The 20,636-nt window shown below is 46.4% G+C and overlaps 1 protein-coding gene across 2 annotated transcripts in view; it reads right to left on the bottom strand.

Moving 5' to 3' along the window:
• LOC135394223 (syndecan-like) overlaps nucleotides 1-20,636 on the bottom strand; it is a 123,806-nt gene that overhangs the window by 42,425 nt on the left and 60,745 nt on the right. Inside the window, exon 2 of one of the 2 annotated variants that reach the window (XM_064624839.1) lies at nucleotides 14,070-14,149. The exons of the other annotated variant lie outside the window; for it this stretch is intronic. Coding sequence (XP_064480909.1) covers nucleotides 14,070-14,123 — 54 coding nt within the window. The 5' untranslated portion in view covers nucleotides 14,124-14,149. The remainder of the gene's footprint in view (nucleotides 1-14,069; nucleotides 14,150-20,636) is intronic. 2 annotated transcript variants of the gene reach the window in all.

Genomic DNA, 20,636 nt, shown 5'->3' with positions numbered 1-20,636 from the left:
GGTACTGAAACCCATTGCTTTCTGACGTCACAAACCAAAACAACCGACCGGAAGGTACAGAGAGTAACCGATACAGTGCTTCGACGTAACAATATATTTAGAGATAACATGTTTTCATGTGTTGTCCTGTACGACTTTGACTATAACATCGAAACGTGCTGGTAAATCACTCGAAATATCTAGTAAAATATAGATACGTTACAGGAGCGAATAAAATTGAATAAAATCATTCACCGGACAGTCCGTCAGGCGCACAAGTCGCGTACAGAAAGGCGTGGACTCCACTATACCGCAGCGCCTTCATTCTGCTGACGTCACCAGTGTGGCCAAATTCGTCGCCCACCGTTCCCTGTCCGCAAAACGGCACCGTTCGCTTTCAACTGTTTTCGACTTCATGATCGAATGTTTGCTCATTCGTGACGCTGCTGTCATAAGAAAAAAAAAAGTCGACGACCTTCTTATCTGAGCGTATTGCTGCAGAATATGTACACCTGCGTTCGGCAGCAGTTTATTTCCCTCAAAGTAACATGACACGTGACGTGACATGCACGTATCGGATATCGGCGTCAATCGTTCCGGTCACACCTCTGGCATTGATACTGAAACTCTAATGCTGATTCAGATCTTCAGTTAACGCGGATTCTGTACGCGGTGTGTTTAAACGAATGCAAAAAGTGTTCCAAGCGCAAAATTTTCAATTACTCTCCGCAACAATTTATACCCGGGCGCGTTCGAAACATAGCGGCCGTGCAACAGTAGTAACAGATTGATGTAGTGAAATATAGTTACATAGAGTGTGTTTCAGTAACCATAAAAAAGAAAAAAAGCATCCCAAGCAGCAAAATGTACTGAAAGTCGGGTGCAATAGGGGTGGACGGGTAGGTGGAAGGCCTTGAACAGACTCGTGAAACTAAGGAACATCGATAAGACACATACCGTCCACCCCTATTGCACTCGAGTTTCAGTACATTGTGCTGCTTGGGATGGTACTGAAAAAAAGACATGGCAAACGACATTTATCTGTAGGGAACTTTTCCCACGCATTGAAAGTAAATTTTAGGTACAATAAATTTAATTTGGCCACCCAGTTGTCGATACCCACATGCTCCATGTTACCGACTGTATGATACAACTTACGGCACGAGATCCACGGTGCGAGACGCCCCCATTACCACGACAATACCCGGCAAGTCTACGAATCTACTTCCAAGGTCTGATTACACGTGGTTGCGCATCTCTGTACATACTACTTTCTGGGATTTTCCCGGCTAAACGCTACGTCGTTCGATTGAGGAGGAAGGCCACGAATCACAGCGACATTCTCGCAGCAACAACGAAAGCAGGCAATTGTGGGCCATCAAGATTCTCCCCTCCACAAAAGGGTCAATCTGCTGCAGACGACGCCTTTGTCAGCCAATCAGTTAATGCCGCCGTCAAAAGAGGAAGAAGTGCACTACGAGGGTCTGCCAGGAAATGAGCAGCCGTTCCGGGCAATCGAACGGCAAAAAGCTCAAAGCTGTCACTTCTGCGGCATTCGCATCGGATGTGACAGTGGCGCAATCGGATGTGGAAACGGAAAGAAGAGGGAAGGAAGGATAAAGAAGTTGAGCACGATGCAGCTGACTCATAATGAAATCTTGATAATTTCACGGGTTTACTGAAACCCGCTACAGGATATTGGAAGTGAATGTGAACTGCGCTGTTTCATGGAAAGATGTAGTTGCCCAAGCAGCAAAATGTACTGAAAGTCGGGTGCAATAGGGGTGGACGGGTAGGTGGAAGACCTTGAACAGACTCGTGAAACTAAGGAACATCGATAAGACACATACCGTGCACCCCTATTGCACTCGACTTTCAGTACATTGTGCTGCTTGGGTGAGGATCTGCCTCGGTGTACCCCGCGCTGCTGAAACGCGCATGGTGGTGGCAGAGGCGCGCGAGCTGCCAGTAGAGGTCTTACGTCTCAGAGAAACTGCGCGCCATTATCTACGTCTCGTCGCGGAACACCGTCGTCAGCCCTTGGTTTCGAAGCTCAACAGGCGGAAGCAGAGCAACATTTCTCACTGCATCGCTGCTGTAAAGCCCTTGCTACCGGCTTTTGTTGGAAGCGCAGTCGTCCCCAGGTCCCCTCCGTGGGTCTTTTCGATACCTTCGATCTCCATTACCATTCCTGGGCTCAAGAGCAAGAGGGACCACGTTGCAGCACCCGTGTTGAAACAACTTGCGCTAGACATGATGCAGTGCCGTTATCCTTCGCACACTGCAGTATTCACAGATGGGTCGACCAACTTACACGGCTCCACTGCTGCCTTTACAATCCCGACTACGTCGTCGTTCCACGCATACCGTCTCTCGCACCGCACCTCATCTACGTCTGCAGAGTTGCATGCCATTTTGTTCTTCCTCAAGCACATTGCATCAGCCGCTATCAGCAGCTGGGTGATATACTGCGACTCCAAGGCAGCTCTCCAGTGTATAGCGAACATGGGTATTCGTGGATCACTTGCGCCTGTGGTGGTGGACATACTGGAGGAACTATGCCGTCTTGAGATCAGCGGGCACTCTATCTACTTCCAGTGGGTTCCTGCCCACTGCGGCATCCGCGGCAATGAAGAGGCTGACGAGGCTGCAGCAGCTGCGTATTATTCCCGATCACGCGTGCGGATTACCCTCCCCAAAGGCGACAGGCGAACCTTCCTAAATGATGTGGTGAGGCCTCTCGCACATGCGCAATGGTCTCGAGACGTTCCATCAAGAGTTCTGATGCGTGAAGTGGACCCTGACTTTGGCTTCACCATGCCTTCTCGTGTGCCTCGCCATTTTGCGTCGCTGATACACAGGCTTCGTCTTGGGGTTGCATTCACCCCCCATTTCAAGCATCTGATCGGCCGCTCTGACTCGATGCTCTGCTCTCGTTGTGCTGTTTTGGCGGACACCAAGCATGTGCTCCTCGACTGCCATCTATACACCACCCAAAGAGCAGCTCTACAGTGTCGCCTGCAGTCGATCACGGCCGCACCACTCACATTGGCAACCATTCTCGGCCCTTGGTCTAACCAGACTTACCATCGTCAAGTTCTTGAGTATTTCAAGATTTTTCTCCGGGACACTGGTCTCCTCTCTACCCTATGATCTGCCTGCGTACCTGTGTGCTGTGTGTGTATTTTTGTGTGCTGTGGTTTTGCCTACCGTTCTGATGTCATACTGACTCCACTGACTATCCCTATTTAGCATCGTTCATCACCTCATCATCAGGACACATCACATCCTGCCCCATTGTGCCTTGGGGTAGTGGGCCGCACCTTAAGTGGCGAATTTCCCCATTCATTTTCATTAACTTATTTGTTGTTGTAGTTGGGATTCTCTCGTCTCAATCTGCTGGTGGTGGTGGCATGATGTTCTAAGGAAGAGGAGTGAGGTCTGCCTGTTCAGACAAGGCGGCAAGTTTCACTCATTTGTGAAAGGGGAAGGGGGAGTGAAACAGAAAGTATAGAGAAATCAATCTGCTGATTTTAAGCAGCTTTTACGGCGTATGTCATGTGCGTCCCTTTGCTGGACCTTCTGAACGGTATCGCCGAGTTGTCCAACTGAAAACGTAATCCAGGTCAACAGCCTGTTGACCTGGATTACCACGTTGTTTCGGCTCATTTGCATAGCGAAATTCAGTGATGGATATTTCAACACAGGTGCGCGTTTAAGGGTTTTTTAAACATGGAATGGCTTTCAACGAGGAATAACTCCCGTTTGCTATATCGTTTTTGCGCGAAATCCCCTAATAAACTAGTTAATTTTACGTAATTAGTGATCTTGTTACATACTTTCTTCGAGAGAATGTTCGCCTGGCCATATAACTCAACTGCAAAAACGGCATCTACTTTGCTCCGCTATTTCTTTTTTTTTTTTACAAAAATTCTGTAAGGAATAAAAATAAACACCCTGTATAAGAAATTCATCATCTATATATTTGAGCTTGTATATTTGAATGTGTCATTTTCATTCCGGTGCAAGTGAATAGACGTACCTGTTGCTCTCAAGCCAAGGGGCAAGAACCCCGACAAGCTGCTATCGCTTTTGATGTTTTTCTCTTCTCGTGTACACATGTGTGTAACAAAGGAAAATGTTGAAATAAACTGAATTGTAACCGTGCATACATCGAATGCATGCTAGTTCTCTCAATATATACTTACAACAGCAAATAAATCGTGACTAGGACACGGGATGATTCACACCATCATATATATCCTAACCTTATATTTGCAACGTGTGCCGTTTTTTTATATGTTTTTCTACATGTCTACAGACATAACCAAAAAAAGCCATACCAGAAAATCGCTTAGATCTACACGAGCTCCTTTTCATGACATCAGATATATCTTCAATACACAACCAACACAGATACACACAAAAAATAAAAATAAAAAGTCTTCGAAGCGTGCCTTCTATTTTGGGCACTGATTTCACAGACAACACTGCCCGTTCGCTGTCTGTCACCAACATTAAAAATAAAGAAAGTACATATTAGGTGGAAAAGGGGAGAAAAGCACGTCTCTCCTGATATCATAGATTGGTTCCACACCATTCGTCAAGGCAGCGGTGTCCCGTCACGCGCAAGAAAAACACGACGAAATAAGACGTCCACAAACAGACGGGGCAGATAAACCGGAACAGCCCGTCTCTGGCTGCATTCATACACCACGGCATATGCTTATTCGCCTACGCGGTAAGACACGTCGTAATATGGTGACCCACCCCGCCTTCCCACCCACCGAAAGTGGCGATGCATCCATCAAGTGCAGCTCCTTCCTCCGATCTAGAAGCACGGAGGCGAGTGGGCGCGGTACGGAGTACACACGGCAGCAGCCCGCTCCTAAATTTAGTTACGTCAACGAACTGCGCCCCTATTTTCCCCCATCTTTCCTGTATCCAGTCACGGGCGAAGGGAGGAAGAATAACACCTGAAAATAACGTCAAGTGTAAGCAGCTTGCGAGCCGCCTTCTCCGGATCGAGATTTCGAAATTTGTCTTTCGCCTCACACTTTCTTTCGTGAGCGTTACGCAATCTGATGGAAGCACATGCCGACTCTTGCGGAATCGGCCCCGTGCAGTCGTCAGCACAACAGAACAAGAAAAGTAAAGGGTCGAATGACAAAACTGCACCGCTATGACAAATGATGATGCCGGTGAAGGTAAATAAAGGGCCAATTTAGATATCAGAACACATTTCGATCACGTCGCAAGAATACGAATACGTCTACAACCCCATAGGACACTGGTAACCATTTCTATGAAGTTTCTTTTTTGTGTGTGTGTGTGTGCCTGTGTTTTTGCAACCTTCGTCGTTCTGCAGAAACAAAACTAGAAATAAAGAAAATCTCACCCCACGCTAGCTCAGCTCTTTTCTTTTTTTGTGTGTGTGTGCTTTTCATCATCACCGCTCACTAGTGGCACAACACACAAAATATTAGTGTAGGACGTGAGAATGTGGCACTGTTGTAGGCATACCTCAGCAAAACTCACTCATGCCATGAGTATGCTCATTCATGCTCAATGTGGCGGATGAGTTAAGCATGAGTGAGCAAACGGAGGGTTGTAGTGAGCAGCAACGAAAGTCTTCGAAGTACCGCGGGCGCTATATGTAGATCAGCCGGGGAAGTACCACTAAGTGGGACGCTTCCCAACCTCATCCTAATCATCGTGATAACCCATTAAGTCATTCTCGATATTCTGAACAGCGGCAGAAGAACATAAGCGAAGGGCAGTCTCATGGAGAAAGCGCATGCAGCTGCTATAGGGAGTGTGCGACAAACTGGTGGCGCCGCGATGCGGCCTCCGGAGAAAGTACCTTGCGTGATAGCCGCCGGGTAGCCAGCTTTGTTTAGATGTGAACTGCGGGTGTCTTTTTGCCACACTGGAACTGTTGCATCGCTAACTGTGCCAGCACCTAAAAGAATTCTTCATATTAGGGACCTGATGTTTCATTTCTCGTGATTTCTATGCTTCCAAATACCACCGAGGGCACTAGACTGGCAGCGAATAGCGTTTGTGACGCGCGATGGGCCATTGCATGAGGTGTGCACAACATATTCTATTTCTTTTGTTCTAGTTTCAATGAAACTGAATGAGGAATGCAAAATGATTTACAGTTGCCACTTTCGTGACGGTGAAACGCCGCTGGATCGTGATACTGATTGAGGTGTTTCATCGTCAGTGCCCAGAGCCGATATTGCTCCCGGTAATCTGGTTGACGAGTCTCACAGTGAGAACGTTCTACGTTGTCCAAAAGGTTTTGTTTTAGTATTTACGCACCAACCATTTCACAGCTGTCGTGCCGCAAGCCTACGGCGGTAGCCGAGGCAAAAACTCATAATTTCTTTTTTAAGGATCTCTTTAGCGTTATTGTATCTGAAGAAACTGGAAAGACTGCAGTACAAGTTTAGACAATAAGTTGCGACCTCACGTGTTTATTTGTATGGATAAAATGGACGCACGATGTAGATCTCAGTGACGAAGCTATGTGTGCAAAGAGGACGAAAGGAATACAAGACTCAGTCAAAAGCATATTACAAGTGGCTGGAATCAGAGAAATAAACGTATATAGCCTTCGCTAGCAAGCCAGGATTTTGTGAGTCGTCAAATAACCATCCTCTCGACGTATCACTTGCAGGTGTTCCAGACAGACGCGAGTGGCTGTTCTCCTTACGCACTGTTAGATACATTATAAATACGGTGGTAGCTTCTGTGCAGTTTGTCTCCATTCTCTTCGTTCGCGCCCCAGAAAGGTTCCACATTATTTGCACTTCGAAAATTAGCTCTTCTAATTACGACGGTCGCCACGCAAGCTACGGTTCCATTTGAGAATGCATAGAACGGGCGGCGTGGTATCACTTCGGATACTTCCAAGACCCCCACTGGCGGCGCTGTCGCGACGGAGCAGCGCGCCCCCTTTAGGTGTCGCACGGTCCCTATGTGGCAGGCATACCTGACAAGATTCACACTCATGAGCATGCTCAGTCATGCTGAATGTGACGGATGAGTTGAGCATGAGTGAGCAAACAAGCATGGGCATGAGTCACAAGTGGCGACGTCCAGTACGCAGCGCCCCCTGTGTGCGGTTATGTTCCTAAGCAGCACAATGTACTGAAATAGGGGTGGACGGTATGTGTCTTATCAATGTTCTTTAGTTTCACGAGTGTGTTCAAGGCCTTCCGCCTACCCGTCCACCCCTATCGCACTCGACTTTCAGTACATTGTGCTGCCTGAGTTATTGTAAAACAATAATGAGTTTTAGTATGCCGTTGAGAAAGTTATCGTCTCTATCGGAACCAATCGCACTCGTGCGTGACTCAGAATCTTATCCACTGATTGGTTCCGGTTGATACGGTCGGCGCAAGCCACGTTATCAACGTCTGCTAAAACTCTCTAATAGAGAGTTTTAGTACATCGTACGCTACTGTCTTTGCGTACGTATGAGGTAGCGTTGACGGTTCTGCGCACGCCCATAACAAAGCCTCGCGCAGTGCGCAGAACGACCAACGCTATATGTTACGTACGCTATCGCCTTTGCGTACTACTAAAACTACGGCAGCTTTTGAGTTTCGTATGCCGTTCAAAATGTGGTGGGGGTGAGATAGAGCTTGACTTTTAGTTTTGTCTAAGCAGGATGACAACATTGGCGGAGAAATATAAACCATCATGTAAATGGCTGACAGTCTTAGGTGGGATACACAAAGGTGAGGCGTAATGATCACTCAATTCACCATGTACAGTATGTGAGTCTGCATATAGCAAGCGGTAAGATTCCAAGAGGTTGGAGGCAAGAAAGCAGTATGTTTTCTGATGAAAAAAAAACAAGTAGAAATGCTGCTGCTTCGTATTTTTGTTCAGGCAGGTATACATGCATGTGACTGGGTGATGTTACAGACATTTGAACGAGTCATTTCCTATATTTTCCCACATTCTTTGGCAGTATGCACAAACTTTTTCGCCCTGAGGTTCCTGAAACCAGAAAGGCCGTATGGCGACGAGCACAAGCAAAGACCCGACGCAAAACCCAGAAGGTGCTCCGAAGGGAGGGGAAGATAAACAGACTTTACTACACCGTATACTGCTCTGCGACGTTGCAGACAAGCGGGGCAGAGCAAGGAAAACACGGGGCCCCGCCACGGAAGCGAACCAAACGAAAACAGCTGCAATAACACGTTCCTTCGTCGTACCCTGTGGTAAGATGAGGGAAAAGGTTACTACGTCAAGTCGTCCTTCCTATGCGTATTTTAGAAACAAGGGTTCGAAGGATTTTCGGGGGCAAGACGTGACGGCACTTTTACAAGTTAAAGAAGCATGTCGGTGCATGATTTCTCTTTTTCTTCTTTGAGTCTTTTTTTCTTCGCGCGTGATATGAACATACCACCCTCAGGAACCGTCACGCAAAATTTTTCGGAAGTGCACATTTCCTGAGAAATTAGAGCACGCGCAACGGCAGCGATCTCCCCCAGCTCCTTCCTGCGTTTTGTCGTTTTGTGACGTCTGATCAGGGGAGCCCTTTTATTGGTGCAGAAAGCAAGAAAGGCGACGGGCCGAGACAACACCGCCTAGATAGAGAAAGCCTGCTTAATCGTCGGCGTTGCGTACCAACTAAGAGTCAGCCAATCAGGATCGTGTTTTCAACGGCCGTATAGCTAATCCCGAACGTACGAGGGGCGTTCAAGTCAAACCGGGACTTTTCATTTTTCCCAAAAGTAAAATGAACTTGCAGGCGAGAAATTAGTTTTATTTTTCAACGTAATCTCCAGCTGCACTAATGCACTTGTCCCAGCGTTTTACGAGGGCTTGGATGCCAGCAGCGTAGAAATCCTTACCGACGCGTAGCAGCCCTGACCAGACCGCATTCTTGACCTCGTCGTCGCAGCTGAAGTGGCGGCCCCCAAGGAACGCCTTCAGTGGCCCGAAGAGATTGAAATCGCTGGGGCGAGGTCTGGACTGTAAGGGGGATGTGGCAGCAACTCCAAGCCAAGTTCCTGTAATGTGCGTGTCGTAAGATGCGCGGTATGGGGGCGTGCATTGTCCTGTAGGAGGAGGACTCCTTTGGTGATGAGGCCCGGCTTTCCGAAACTGGATGTGTTCATGAATGATAGTGTTCAACGTTCCCACAGAAAGGTCCGTCCTTCCAGCCAGTTCGAGACATGTTATCCGTCGGTCCTTGAGGATCAGGCGCTCCACAAGTTGGATGTTCTCAGGAACTCTGACACTGGGCTCTGACCCGCCCCGGCTGGGATCGTCCTGCACTGATGTACGGCCGTCTCGGAACCGTTTGCGCCACTCAAACGCTTTGCTGCGGCTAAGTGTATCGTGGCCATACTGAGCCTGAAGTCTTCTGTGAATTTCAGAGGACTTTACGCCTTCATTCACGACAAACTTCATGACAGTTCGCTGTTCGATGTGCGCGCTCACCTCATTGTTGGCCATCTTGTCGAGCACGTGTCTTCTGTTTGGCACAAACTTTGGACCACTACGTGGTGAACGCGGAGGCCTGTCGCGTGTGAAAATGACGAAAAAGAAGTAGCGCGAGCCATTTGTACACTCAGGAGACAGAAAGTCCCGGTTTGACCTGAACGCCCCTCGTATGTTCAGCACTTTTTTTGCGAGTACTTCTAGGCTCCGTTCAGATAGCGGAGGATGTTATGCAATCTGACCCGTGATGCATGCGTTGGGATGTGGGATCCCTTCAGAGGAATCACTGAAGAGTGACTGCAAAAACGTCAGTGGGAAAACAACATGTTTTGACTTCGAGGAAAAACGGACCTGCCATTGATTACACAGCGCACGGGCAACCTCTACAAATCGACGCACTGACGGAAAGGTACTGGAAGAAGAGGCCATGAGACGATGTTTTGTTATTGTCTGGAGGATACTCGCAAATCGTCCCGTGTCTGACGACTTCCAAGAAGAATGCAACCAGTAAATGAAAGCTTTACGCAAACATACGACTCACATGTTGCTTGGAGCCTATTAATAATGGTGGTCATCACTGTCATTCCACGAAAACGTTATCTACTGTTAGTATCTCTTACGTTGAGAGGAACTGCGAGTTCAGAGATGAAAGACACAAAACAAAATAATGCGCCGTTTTCATTAGAAGCATTCTTAGCATTCGAAGCCGTCTGCTACACAGAACGTCAGTTGAAATCAAAACAAGTGGGCGCACTTGGTATGCACTCCGGGTTGACTTGCGTTTGCATAGTCAGGTTTTAGCAGATAGCTTCAGAGCGCTATGAACAGTCATTCACGTAATAGCTCAAGCAAATCCCTTTGCGGGCATTGCGCCACAACATCTAATCCTCCAACCTCCCAGAGAGGCGCTCGTGTCGTTCGCAATATGGCGGACCAACGAATTCTCAGTGAACATTTCAAATTACGTACACTGCACTCCACACTTCGTTTCACATTCGTTTTCAATGAAAATTTCATTTAGCTTCGTTTAGCCTCGAAACGCGCTGCGTAGCTTCTTGGAAAATGTACGAAAAATCATTGTCCATCCATTGGTGGATCCACCGGAAATGCGTTAGCATTAAAACTTGAAAACCCTTTGGGAACTCACCTTCACAACGAAACAACCCTTCAACGACCCTTCACACGACCCTACACAACGCTAACGCAAGACAGCATCCGTCCGATTCAGCTTGCCGTCGCAGTCTTCTTTCGGCGCTGTTCCTTCGCACAGCTTTGAAACCCATGGTGCGCCCACGTAGACACGTCTGAACCTGTCGACCACCCCACCACAGCCTGCACTGCCGACGCGCCGCGCCCTCTCCTTCCCTCTCCACTCACCGCGCATGTGCGCCTTGGCTACAGACAGACCACGCCGCGATACTGTCGTAGCATTAAAAAGTGCTAACGCATTAAAAAGGTGGAGCGGGTGATCCCACAGTATTTTCCATGTACAGGCTGTGTGTTGTAACTGACTTGGAGTATTAATGCAGTTATGAACGACCTTCAGTTCACTTCACTAGCAATATAAGTGCGCATTCAAATTGACACCACCTATTGAGACCCAATTCGCCGTTTAAACCTACACCAGCAAGTCATGCCCCGCAACTGCTCTTCCAAACGAGCTGGGGATCCACAAAGTGAGTTAATCGGTCAGGAGGGATCAACGGCGGCTCAGAACGGCTCAGCTGCGCAAACAGATCTTCGCAATCCGTTTCACGAGGGCACATACCACGCCAAGAGCTTTTCGCCGCAGCCAAAGAGAAGGGCGACCAAACACGGCTGTACATCAATAAAGCGAGGAAGCCTTTGTCTGAAAGGAGCTACCCCGCGACGATGACTTGCGTGGAGAGATGGGCTTGTTTGTACTTTGCCATATATCTTCAGCATTAGCCTCACAGGGAAGCACACCGCCAAAACAGATGAATCATGTCATCACGGGCAAGATTTGGCCAAAAGGCACGGGCTACGTAGGCACACAGGACGAAAGCCTCCTGCTCAGGGTCTTCGATAAGCTGCTTTAAGCTGCGCTCTCTCTCTAATGCAAAGCACAGACTGTTGCTCACCTTGTGGCTTCACCATGGAGGGCGTTCGCGACATTGCCCCCATCGAGTATAATTTGTATACGAATTATACTTGATGTTGTTCAGAATATTTTATTAGCATAATTATCTAATTACACAAGTAACTGCCCAGATTACACTTTGCTTTTCACTAACAGTATCACAACGTAAATGCTCTACGTGCAAACTATCGTTACACGTGTATCAAAGTGTTAAAAATATGTACAATCTACCATTCGTATGTACACGTATCAGGCAAACTTTGACTGAAAATTTTGTTGTGATTAATTACACTATTTACATAGTCTTAATCACTTGTTAGAAAACGAGGTTCCCTAGAGCAACGCGCCCCGACTTCGCGCATATGTACCGATTAGACCACTGACCGATTAGGTTAAGACTTGTGTGATTTATTCATGAATTCAAGAAGCTGTGACACTTTGACAGATGTGGTTGATTTCATCGTCCACACACTGTACCACATGCCAGAATGCTGAGAACAAAAAAACGATTTTTGCGAGACAGGGACCCCAGAAGATACGAGCGCGTCGAGCTCTGCCTATACGGCCATTCCTATTTGTTCTCGTAAGCACGTGACATCTCTCACGGCCCTCACTGGAAGAGCTGATTTCCGTGACGTCACTGTCGGATGAATTTCGGTATTCGCCGATCCGATTTTCTACACGTGTATTACTATCCCCTTTGCTGCAAAACTTGAATGCAGGTTCATGCCGTTGCAAATGAATCACGTTTGTCCGCTATAAATAAGCGTCGCAAACCCCGTTCATTTGGTTATCATACCAATTACCTTAATTTCTTCCTCTTGGTCGTAATCGTAGAAATTCGTAAAGGCATTCGACAAAACAAATGCTACCCAGAGATGTAAATTCTGCATCCAAGTGCGAATTATGTCGGCTGCACCTTCCGTCGCATTTCTGAAGATTCATTCATTGATCGTTTGATAAAAATATGGAGATAAGAGTTGTTCAGAAACACATCTCGCAATATATTGGGTCGTTAGTGCACTATCCGGAGGGTAACCTAGTACATGTTTCTACGAAAAATGTGCATAGAACACTGTTACATTTTTGAGTTGTTGTAACTTAACTGACTTGCACAATGAGTGATACACTGAGCTTGTTTCGATACAAGAGGACAGCCTCTTCGGAGCGCCACGGAGAATTGTAGGTATGACGAAAAGAACTGCCCGACGACACAAATGGGACGTATTATGGGCCACCGTCGATACGGTCACGGGTCCTTAAAAGCACACTATCTATGCATGTGAAGAGCTCCATCTAACATTCGAAATTCCCTTTATTAGCGTTACTTGGGATTACGAGGATGATTTGCGGTTTAATGGATTAATGCAGAACAGACATGTCGCATTTAGACAACGAATCACGTATGAAAGGGCGATACTCGTAAGCATGCTGCGAAACAGATCAATATCTTTATCTAAGAGGCCCACTGAACTAGAAAACTGCTGAGTAACTCAGAGGGTATTTTCCTATTCTTCGAGCTCCACTCGTGAGGATTGTGAACGCACTGCTGTTAAAGTACACAAACCATTACGGCACAGACACATTTCAGATACAAAAATGGCATGCGCATAAAAAAACAATGCAAGAAAGGCGGGTCCCCGCCCAGGCGCATCGCTTGTAAACAAAACCTGCGCGTGAAATATCTTTTTATTGTTTCAAATGCAGAGACATTCCACAACACACACCCTCTGCTAACAAGCGCGTGTCCCGACGGGGAGTAGTGAAAGCGCCCTCCATAAACATTTAGTTTTTGTCCGCGACGGATCGTGGGACGGATTGCAGATGTTCTTGCAAAAGAACAATGATCGTATAAATCAAGCGCAATGAAGCACAAGAGAGGTGTCTTTCATCTGCACGCACTCTGAAGACCTTCCACTATATCATTGGGAAAGCTTGTACGAGAATATGAGGTTGGCGTCAACTAGTGACGCAAGAGGATCCGATGAGAATGTCAATCACTGCTTGTGCATGCCATACTGGCGGTACGTCACGCTGCGTTGTCAATGCAGCAGATCGGGCCGCTCCAACACAACGTAGGCAGGAGGCCAGCGCAGCTCCGCGTAACGTCATCCTACTTGGATGGGCGTCGACCAATTACACGAAAGCGGTGCACCGGCGACGCAAACGACACGCGCGACACGACACGGAGAGAAACTATCCAAGTAGGCTGACGTACCGCGAGAGCGAGGGGATATTGGAGAGGCCTTCTCTTCTAGGTGGTGTTGGCCGCTCCCGCAAGGTAGCGCCGCTGCGCACATGGCTGATTTTGTAAATTATCGGGGCGTTCTTGTAAATTAAATTGCGGTCACAAGGCGCCGCACAGAATGTGCTTGTTTGTTTGCCACGCTGGATTTTGAAACACTGATTAATAAATGAGGCAGGGTGCAGACCCTATTATTTACGTATATATTTCACTGCTCCATTAATGTGTATCATCGAGAATGTGACCCCCATACCGTGTACAATACCAAACTCTTACTGTTCCTGGTGGATCGAACACTCTCGTAGCGCGAAGTTCTGGGAAGGTCACCATTTGCTACCGAAGGGAAAATTTCTCACCTGGAAAGAAAGAGAACAAGTTTTATTGATTTTAAATAGGGTCAAGAGGAAAGAAAAATTCCGAGAAATAACAAGCAACGCAACCTTCGAGAAAGGAGGACGCCCCGTATCGCAACGGATGTATATCAGCTTCTATTGCACTGAAGGTTTTAAAAATTTTCATGTCTGCGCTGCTGAAGCCCTCATAGACACAAGTGTAAGTACAGGGTTAGTCTAGCAAACGTTACACATTTAGATCCCATTGTAAAAATAGATGACTGGGTTTGGTCCACCCCAAACTTTGCAGACTGATAGTCATTTGTGTGAAGTTTCACTGGAATTTCTTGTAAGCGCTACTGTCACGTAGAAAGAAAATTAAAAATGAGTAAAGTCTCGCCCCCATGCATTTTCAATTGCATATCCCGCACAAACACCGCTATTTGCGTGTGCGTGCGCGCTACACATTCACATCACTTCACACAGGCGGCTCTGCCTAGAACGATGTGACATGCCCATTCTGACGTTACGTACCAGTCCTTGTTCGAATCTTATGTTGGCGCAACCTGTGTGTGGTGAAATGAGAATGAAGCGCACACAGGAGAAAATGGCGGCTTTCGAGTGAAATGGGTATAGAAAATGCACAGAGGGAGATCTTGCTCGATTTTTAATTTTTCTTCTACAGGACCACTTCGTTCACAAAAAATTCCAACAAAACTTCGGACAAATGGCTACCAGTCTGCAAAGTTTGGGGTTAGCTAATCCCCGTCTTCTATTTTTACGATGCGATTGAAATGTGTACGGTTTGCTAGACTAACCCTGTAGAAACAGGAAGATGTACCAAAACGCAACGATCTTGCCATTCATCACGACAACAGAAAAATAGTATATGGAAAGACTCGTTGCCAAAGAAAGAAAACGGGTGAAAAGCGTGCACTGTTGCGGTTACGCACGCGATAGCACATGCGACATGTTTTACGCTTATGGGAGGTTTAATGGTTTTACGCTCGTTAATGGCGGGCATTTCTTTCCGTGCAATCACATTTAAGAAACGTGTGGACGACATAAAATGCTGCGCGGTAGTTACAAAAGAATTATGGACTGCTTTCCACGAATAAAGTATGAACCCAAACATGCCCTTGTTGTCATTGCACAGTAAACTGTAAGCGTTATGTAGCTGTCGGCTCCACAAGCGTGGAACTACAACGTCCATGCCATTTCTCCTTTCAATCCGATCCAACTCTATGGGCAGGGAATGGGGGAGGGGGCACAAACAAGGCCTTCCAAAAGCCTGTTTGATGACTCCGCCTCCTCATTCGCTGCGTGGACATTTCGGGCCGATATGACGTTCATTCAGCCAATTGCTGCAGTGGATTTTGGAACGGGCAAGCTTGCGGCTACGAGTGACAGCCTATGCGGCTGATGGAGGATCGTTTCCATGGTTACGGCCACTGGTGTCTACGTGACGTCGAGAAGCCACTAGGCAATGTTTACTCTAGATGGCGTTGTCATCAACGTCAGAAGACATAACGCATCACCGCATTAGGATGGATCCGCTGCCGTGACAGTGAGCCCGATGCATTCGCCGAGTCGTCTTATATACAGTGTTTCACCTAACGTTAAAAAAAAGAAAGAAAAAGAAGAAAAAGCAAGAAAAGATCCATGTCTTAACACTATGTGGTCAAAGCTGTTTATCACAGGAAGATTTTGCAGACACCTCTGAGCGCTTTTATCAAATTTATTTCGCGAGAAGTTGATTTTTTTCACAATTGAACCCCGAAATCTACCAAGGCATCCTCGTGTTGTTGTTTTTTTTTTTTTTTCGTTTTTAATTGGAGGAAACAGAAAACGCGTGCCGGATATGCCCCGTTCTATAGTAAAATACATTCAGTATTACAATGGTAATCCCCCCCGGGGGGGGGGGAGCGAAACCCGTCGCTCCGAGGCGCGCAAATTGCCGGCTGTGCTCAGATCGCCGAAAGAAGCGATGTGAGGAGGCTTTCCCAAGCTTCTGCTGCTAACTGCAGCATGGTTGAAACCGATGAGGTTGCAACGCAAAGTTATCTCAAAGAAGAACGAGAAGCAAACAGGAAATGGCGGGTGACGGTCTTTCTCCCGCCACGTATAAGTATTTGATGGAGAACTGATGGAGAACCTAGCTCTGCCGACAATTTGCGCGCCTCGAAACGACGTTTTTCGTTTTATTTTCGTTTTTTCAGCTACAACCAAAGCTGTAGGGAATGTGTTTTATAATGCAACGGGGCAAATCCGACGCGAGCTTTCTGTTTGTCCAAACAAAATATGAGGTTGACTTCGCAAATTTCGGAGATTGGAAAAATTCAATTTGTTGAAATCAATTGGAATTCAATCCAATTAAATTTGATAAGTGATCAGATGTCACGGCAAAGTCTCCCCCGAGATAAATAGCGTTGACCCCATAGTGTTCAGAGAGGTGGATACTTTTTTTTTTTTTTTTTTCACGATAGGAACACCATATACTATGAGGCGAAGTAACAAGTTGAGAAATGGTTCGTTGTTTCATAATACGTTCAGGGTACGAGGGAGTTAAAAAAATGATCCAGGCAAACTAAGTACAACTTTGGACAAAGTTTACGGAACACACGAGCGACGTACTTTTTCTTCGGTGCGACACCCTAGCGGCTGCCGGAAGCGGGTGTGCTCACTGTTTCGGAGGGGTGGAAGGGATCGCTGTTAGCGTAGTTCCGGTGTCGCCTGGGTGTGCCCTGAAGGGAAGCTACCGCTGTGTGTCGCTAACAGCGCACCCTTCCACCCCTCCGAAACAGTGAACCCACCCGCTTCCGGCGGTCGCTAGGGTGTACCACCGAAGAAAAAGTACGGCGCTCGCATGTTCCGTAAACTTTTGTCCCTACCTGTACCACTAACAAGCGAGCCGTGTGTCCCTTGGCATCTACTCTTCTCTTCAATCTCTGCAGAACCATACATTCAGTAGACCGAAGAAGAGAAGAAGAAAAAAATATCGATTCCCACGACGAGACATTCGAATCAACCCTCAGCCGACAGTAAACGGGTATAATGACCACTTTTGCCACTGGCTTATTCTTGTCAGTTGAACGTCTTCTGTTCGTCGCAAGGAAAAAAATGACTGGAGAGAGGCACACAAGGGTAACGTCACAATGCAGCTTCCCAATCTTTGTATCGGGATCCCCCATCGGGGCCATTTTCAGGGTTCGAGGACCTCCATGGGAGGCATGCGTGGTCACGCTCTTTCGGTATGCAAGGCACAAAGCCGCTGTGGTCGACGAACGGGCCCGGTGTATCCCTTTACCTTAGAGTACTGATGCTGTATGTTGTACATGGCAGGAATGCGAAACAAGAGTGCGTCCCCCCTGTAAACAAAATGTTCACGCCAAGTCATAATTCACTGGCGAATGTCTCGAACGATTGCGTACGAACCTGATGGTGGCACAAGGGTGTGATTTCAGACAGCCCGTAGGCTCCTGCTTCCCGGCAATGAACATGAATGATCCAATTAATTGCGAATAATGATGATGATGATTAGGGTTTTTTTGGCGCATCGACAACTATGGCCATAATGCGCGAAAAATTAATGCGAACAAAGTAGGATCTCTACCGTCATTAACTCAACCGAATGTTATAGTTGTCTTTACAAAGTGAACTGTAAGCGTATAGTGACTGACTATCGAATGATACAGTGCAATCGTGAGGGAGACGAATACGAGCGAAGCTTATATCCAGTGCTTGACACCGTTGCGAAAACAAAATTCCTGAACGACTCCCCCAGGTAGTGTATAGGCAAAATACCAGGAAAAGTACTTCAAGTAAGGTATTAACTACGCGAGAAAATATGTATTTAAATACAGTAAAAAGTCAGGTCGGCGCTAAATACTTTTAAGTCCAAGATAGTGAGAAATGTACTTGAGGTACATTTTTAAAGTACTCTCAAATACAATATGCTCTTTTCATGCCACGATTTTTAGCTGGTTACGGAGAGAAAAATACGAAGATAGGAGAGTTGCCGAGTGTTCTAAAGCCATCATTGTCTTGACTCGCCCTACACTACATACGTTCGAATGCAGTCTCTTATACAAACCCCACACGGACGCCATATGCATGAGCAAACAAAGCGGAGGAGAACGCTAAGGCGCGCCAATTCATCGGCTCCGACAAGACTGGAAGCTGGTTAGAATAGACAGGGGTGCACTGCTGTGAACATTACAATGAACACTGCGGTAGAGGGCCGGGTGTCGTGCCGGCTGCCATGCAACGAGCTAGCAAGGCCCAGAGAAGGATACGTCAAGTACATCAACCGAAAGTGCATTAAAATGTACTTCGAGTAAAGAAGTACAATAAAGTACTTTAAGCCAAATACTTCAAGTACTGCCCATCACTCTACGCCCACCAAAAAGCACCGCAGGAAGAGTTCGGGTTTCAAGGGAGTAACTTGAAGGGTAAGGTGTACACATACATAACCTGAATATTACCTCCACAAGTCTGTCGTGCAACTGTTTCAACAGATGTGCTCTTGCGAATGGGCCAGGGTCTAATGGACAAAACATACGACGCCGTAGAGGTCACGCTATGAGTGCGTGCACACTTTTACGAAAACTTTCGTCCCAGGCACAATCCTAAAACGCAAGCGCACGCACTTTCAGAGAGCAAATCATAATTTCTAGCGAAGAATATCCTAACACCCGAAAAGTGGAAATATTGGAATGTTAACAAATTAGCTTCGGTTTCGCATGTTCTAGAACAAGTGCTACTCACTAAACAATTTATCTAGGTCACGCGCGCAAAGGACAGCGGGAAAACAACCTGTTAAAAAACAAACAAACCTGTGTCGAGGTAAAACTTTTGCTGATGGCTATTATATTAAAAAAAAAAACAGACAGGAAGCAAGACGCATATTCGCAGGAGATGTGTCAATAAAGTAGTCTGGTATTTCACAGACCCATACAAACGGATTTAGCAAACAAACTTTTTGCAAAAGCAACAAAGACCATAAGCGCCAATACTGTGGTAATGAATGCAACAGGGTTAAGACTAATCGATTAGGTTAAACACAGAGCATTTGAAAGGTGCCATAAAACATAACCGTGGGAATTAAAGTGCATTTAAAAGCCCAAGGGATGCCCACCGAGCTAAGACGTAGCGAGAGCTGCTTATGCAGCGCAATGCCACTAAGATTGCCACTGTACTACGTCGTGGGTACAACAAGCACCCAGCAAAAAGAATGAAAATTTCATGAGGAAAGAAAAATATCATCCATCTTTACATTTTCCATCACGGAGACCTGTACAAGCGACCAGATTAGGTTATTTACAAATTTTCTACAAACTCTTCTTTCTGAATAAACCTCACCGCAATCGCAGCCGTCCAATTTGCTCTGCGCACGCACAACTGTTTCACGAAGTCACTTTTCATTTCCTGCCACTGCCCTTACAGACAACGCTAAAATAGGAGTTAATAGCACACAAAGGACGGAGGAGAAAATACTCCGAACAGGGAAAAACGTTTCGCCACGGGAAATTAGGTTCGCCCAGCATTTGATTAATTCCGCATTTCTTGCCCTCGGAAAACTACTTTGCAACGTAGATTTAAACTTTTTGCATTTCATCGCTACTTATACTCTTCGTGCCCTCTAAAAGAGAAAACAAAGTTGAAATGAGGGTTGAAACGCAAGTCGGGAGTTTTCCTCATTTTACGACCGCATAAATCAGGGGTGGTGCAGATGAACATTCTCCGAAGTCCAGATGAGACGAGGAACACGAAGGAAGTTGGGTGCGCTGTATATAGTGTTGAACATTTTATATTGTTCCGATAATCATGAACTATTTTATATGGCGGGAGGGGTGGGTACGGACACTTTCTAAGAAGCAAAGGTCAGATACGAGTGGAGAGGGTACGAAGACTAATAATATTCCATTAGGAAACCTCTGCAGATCTCGTTAGAGACACGCAAAGTATGCACGATCATATATTTCACTGGCTCCAGGAACATACGCTAGTCACATTAATTTTCGAAATAAGATTAATGGAAGACAAAGAAAGAAAAGCCGTGGGGATATTGTAAATACAAAGTTAAACTCGAGAACAGGCGATATAGGCTAGAACATAGAGGTGAGAACACGTCATTCACGCGTAACCTTTAGATTATGTAAACGCTGGTTTGATAAATTATAGCGAAAGAATGACTGGAAAGCAAGCCGGTGGCTTAGAACCATAATGTTTTAACCTAGCGTAACGGTTAATTTGCTCTACTTTTATAATTCTTGATTTTTAACGAATAGTTTTATTGAATTAAATTCATAATAAGGAAATATTAGATGTGATCTTACTAGATTTCGCGAAGGGATTGACACTGTCCCCCACGCTCAGTTGATAGCCAAATTAACTGACTTCACTAGACTTTGATACTGCCATGCTCGTTCGGATATGTAATTTCTTGACAAACCGTCGGCAGCACGTTTACGCCGACAATTACGCTGTCCGATTTTGCGCCCCCCCCCCC

Source organism: Ornithodoros turicata, chromosome 5 (genome assembly GCF_037126465.1).
Source record: "Ornithodoros turicata isolate Travis chromosome 5, ASM3712646v1, whole genome shotgun sequence".
Lineage (NCBI taxonomy): Eukaryota > Metazoa > Arthropoda > Arachnida > Ixodida > Argasidae > Ornithodoros > Ornithodoros turicata.
Note: the sequence above shows the minus strand (reverse complement) of the source record. Positions and strands in the feature narration are given on the sequence as shown.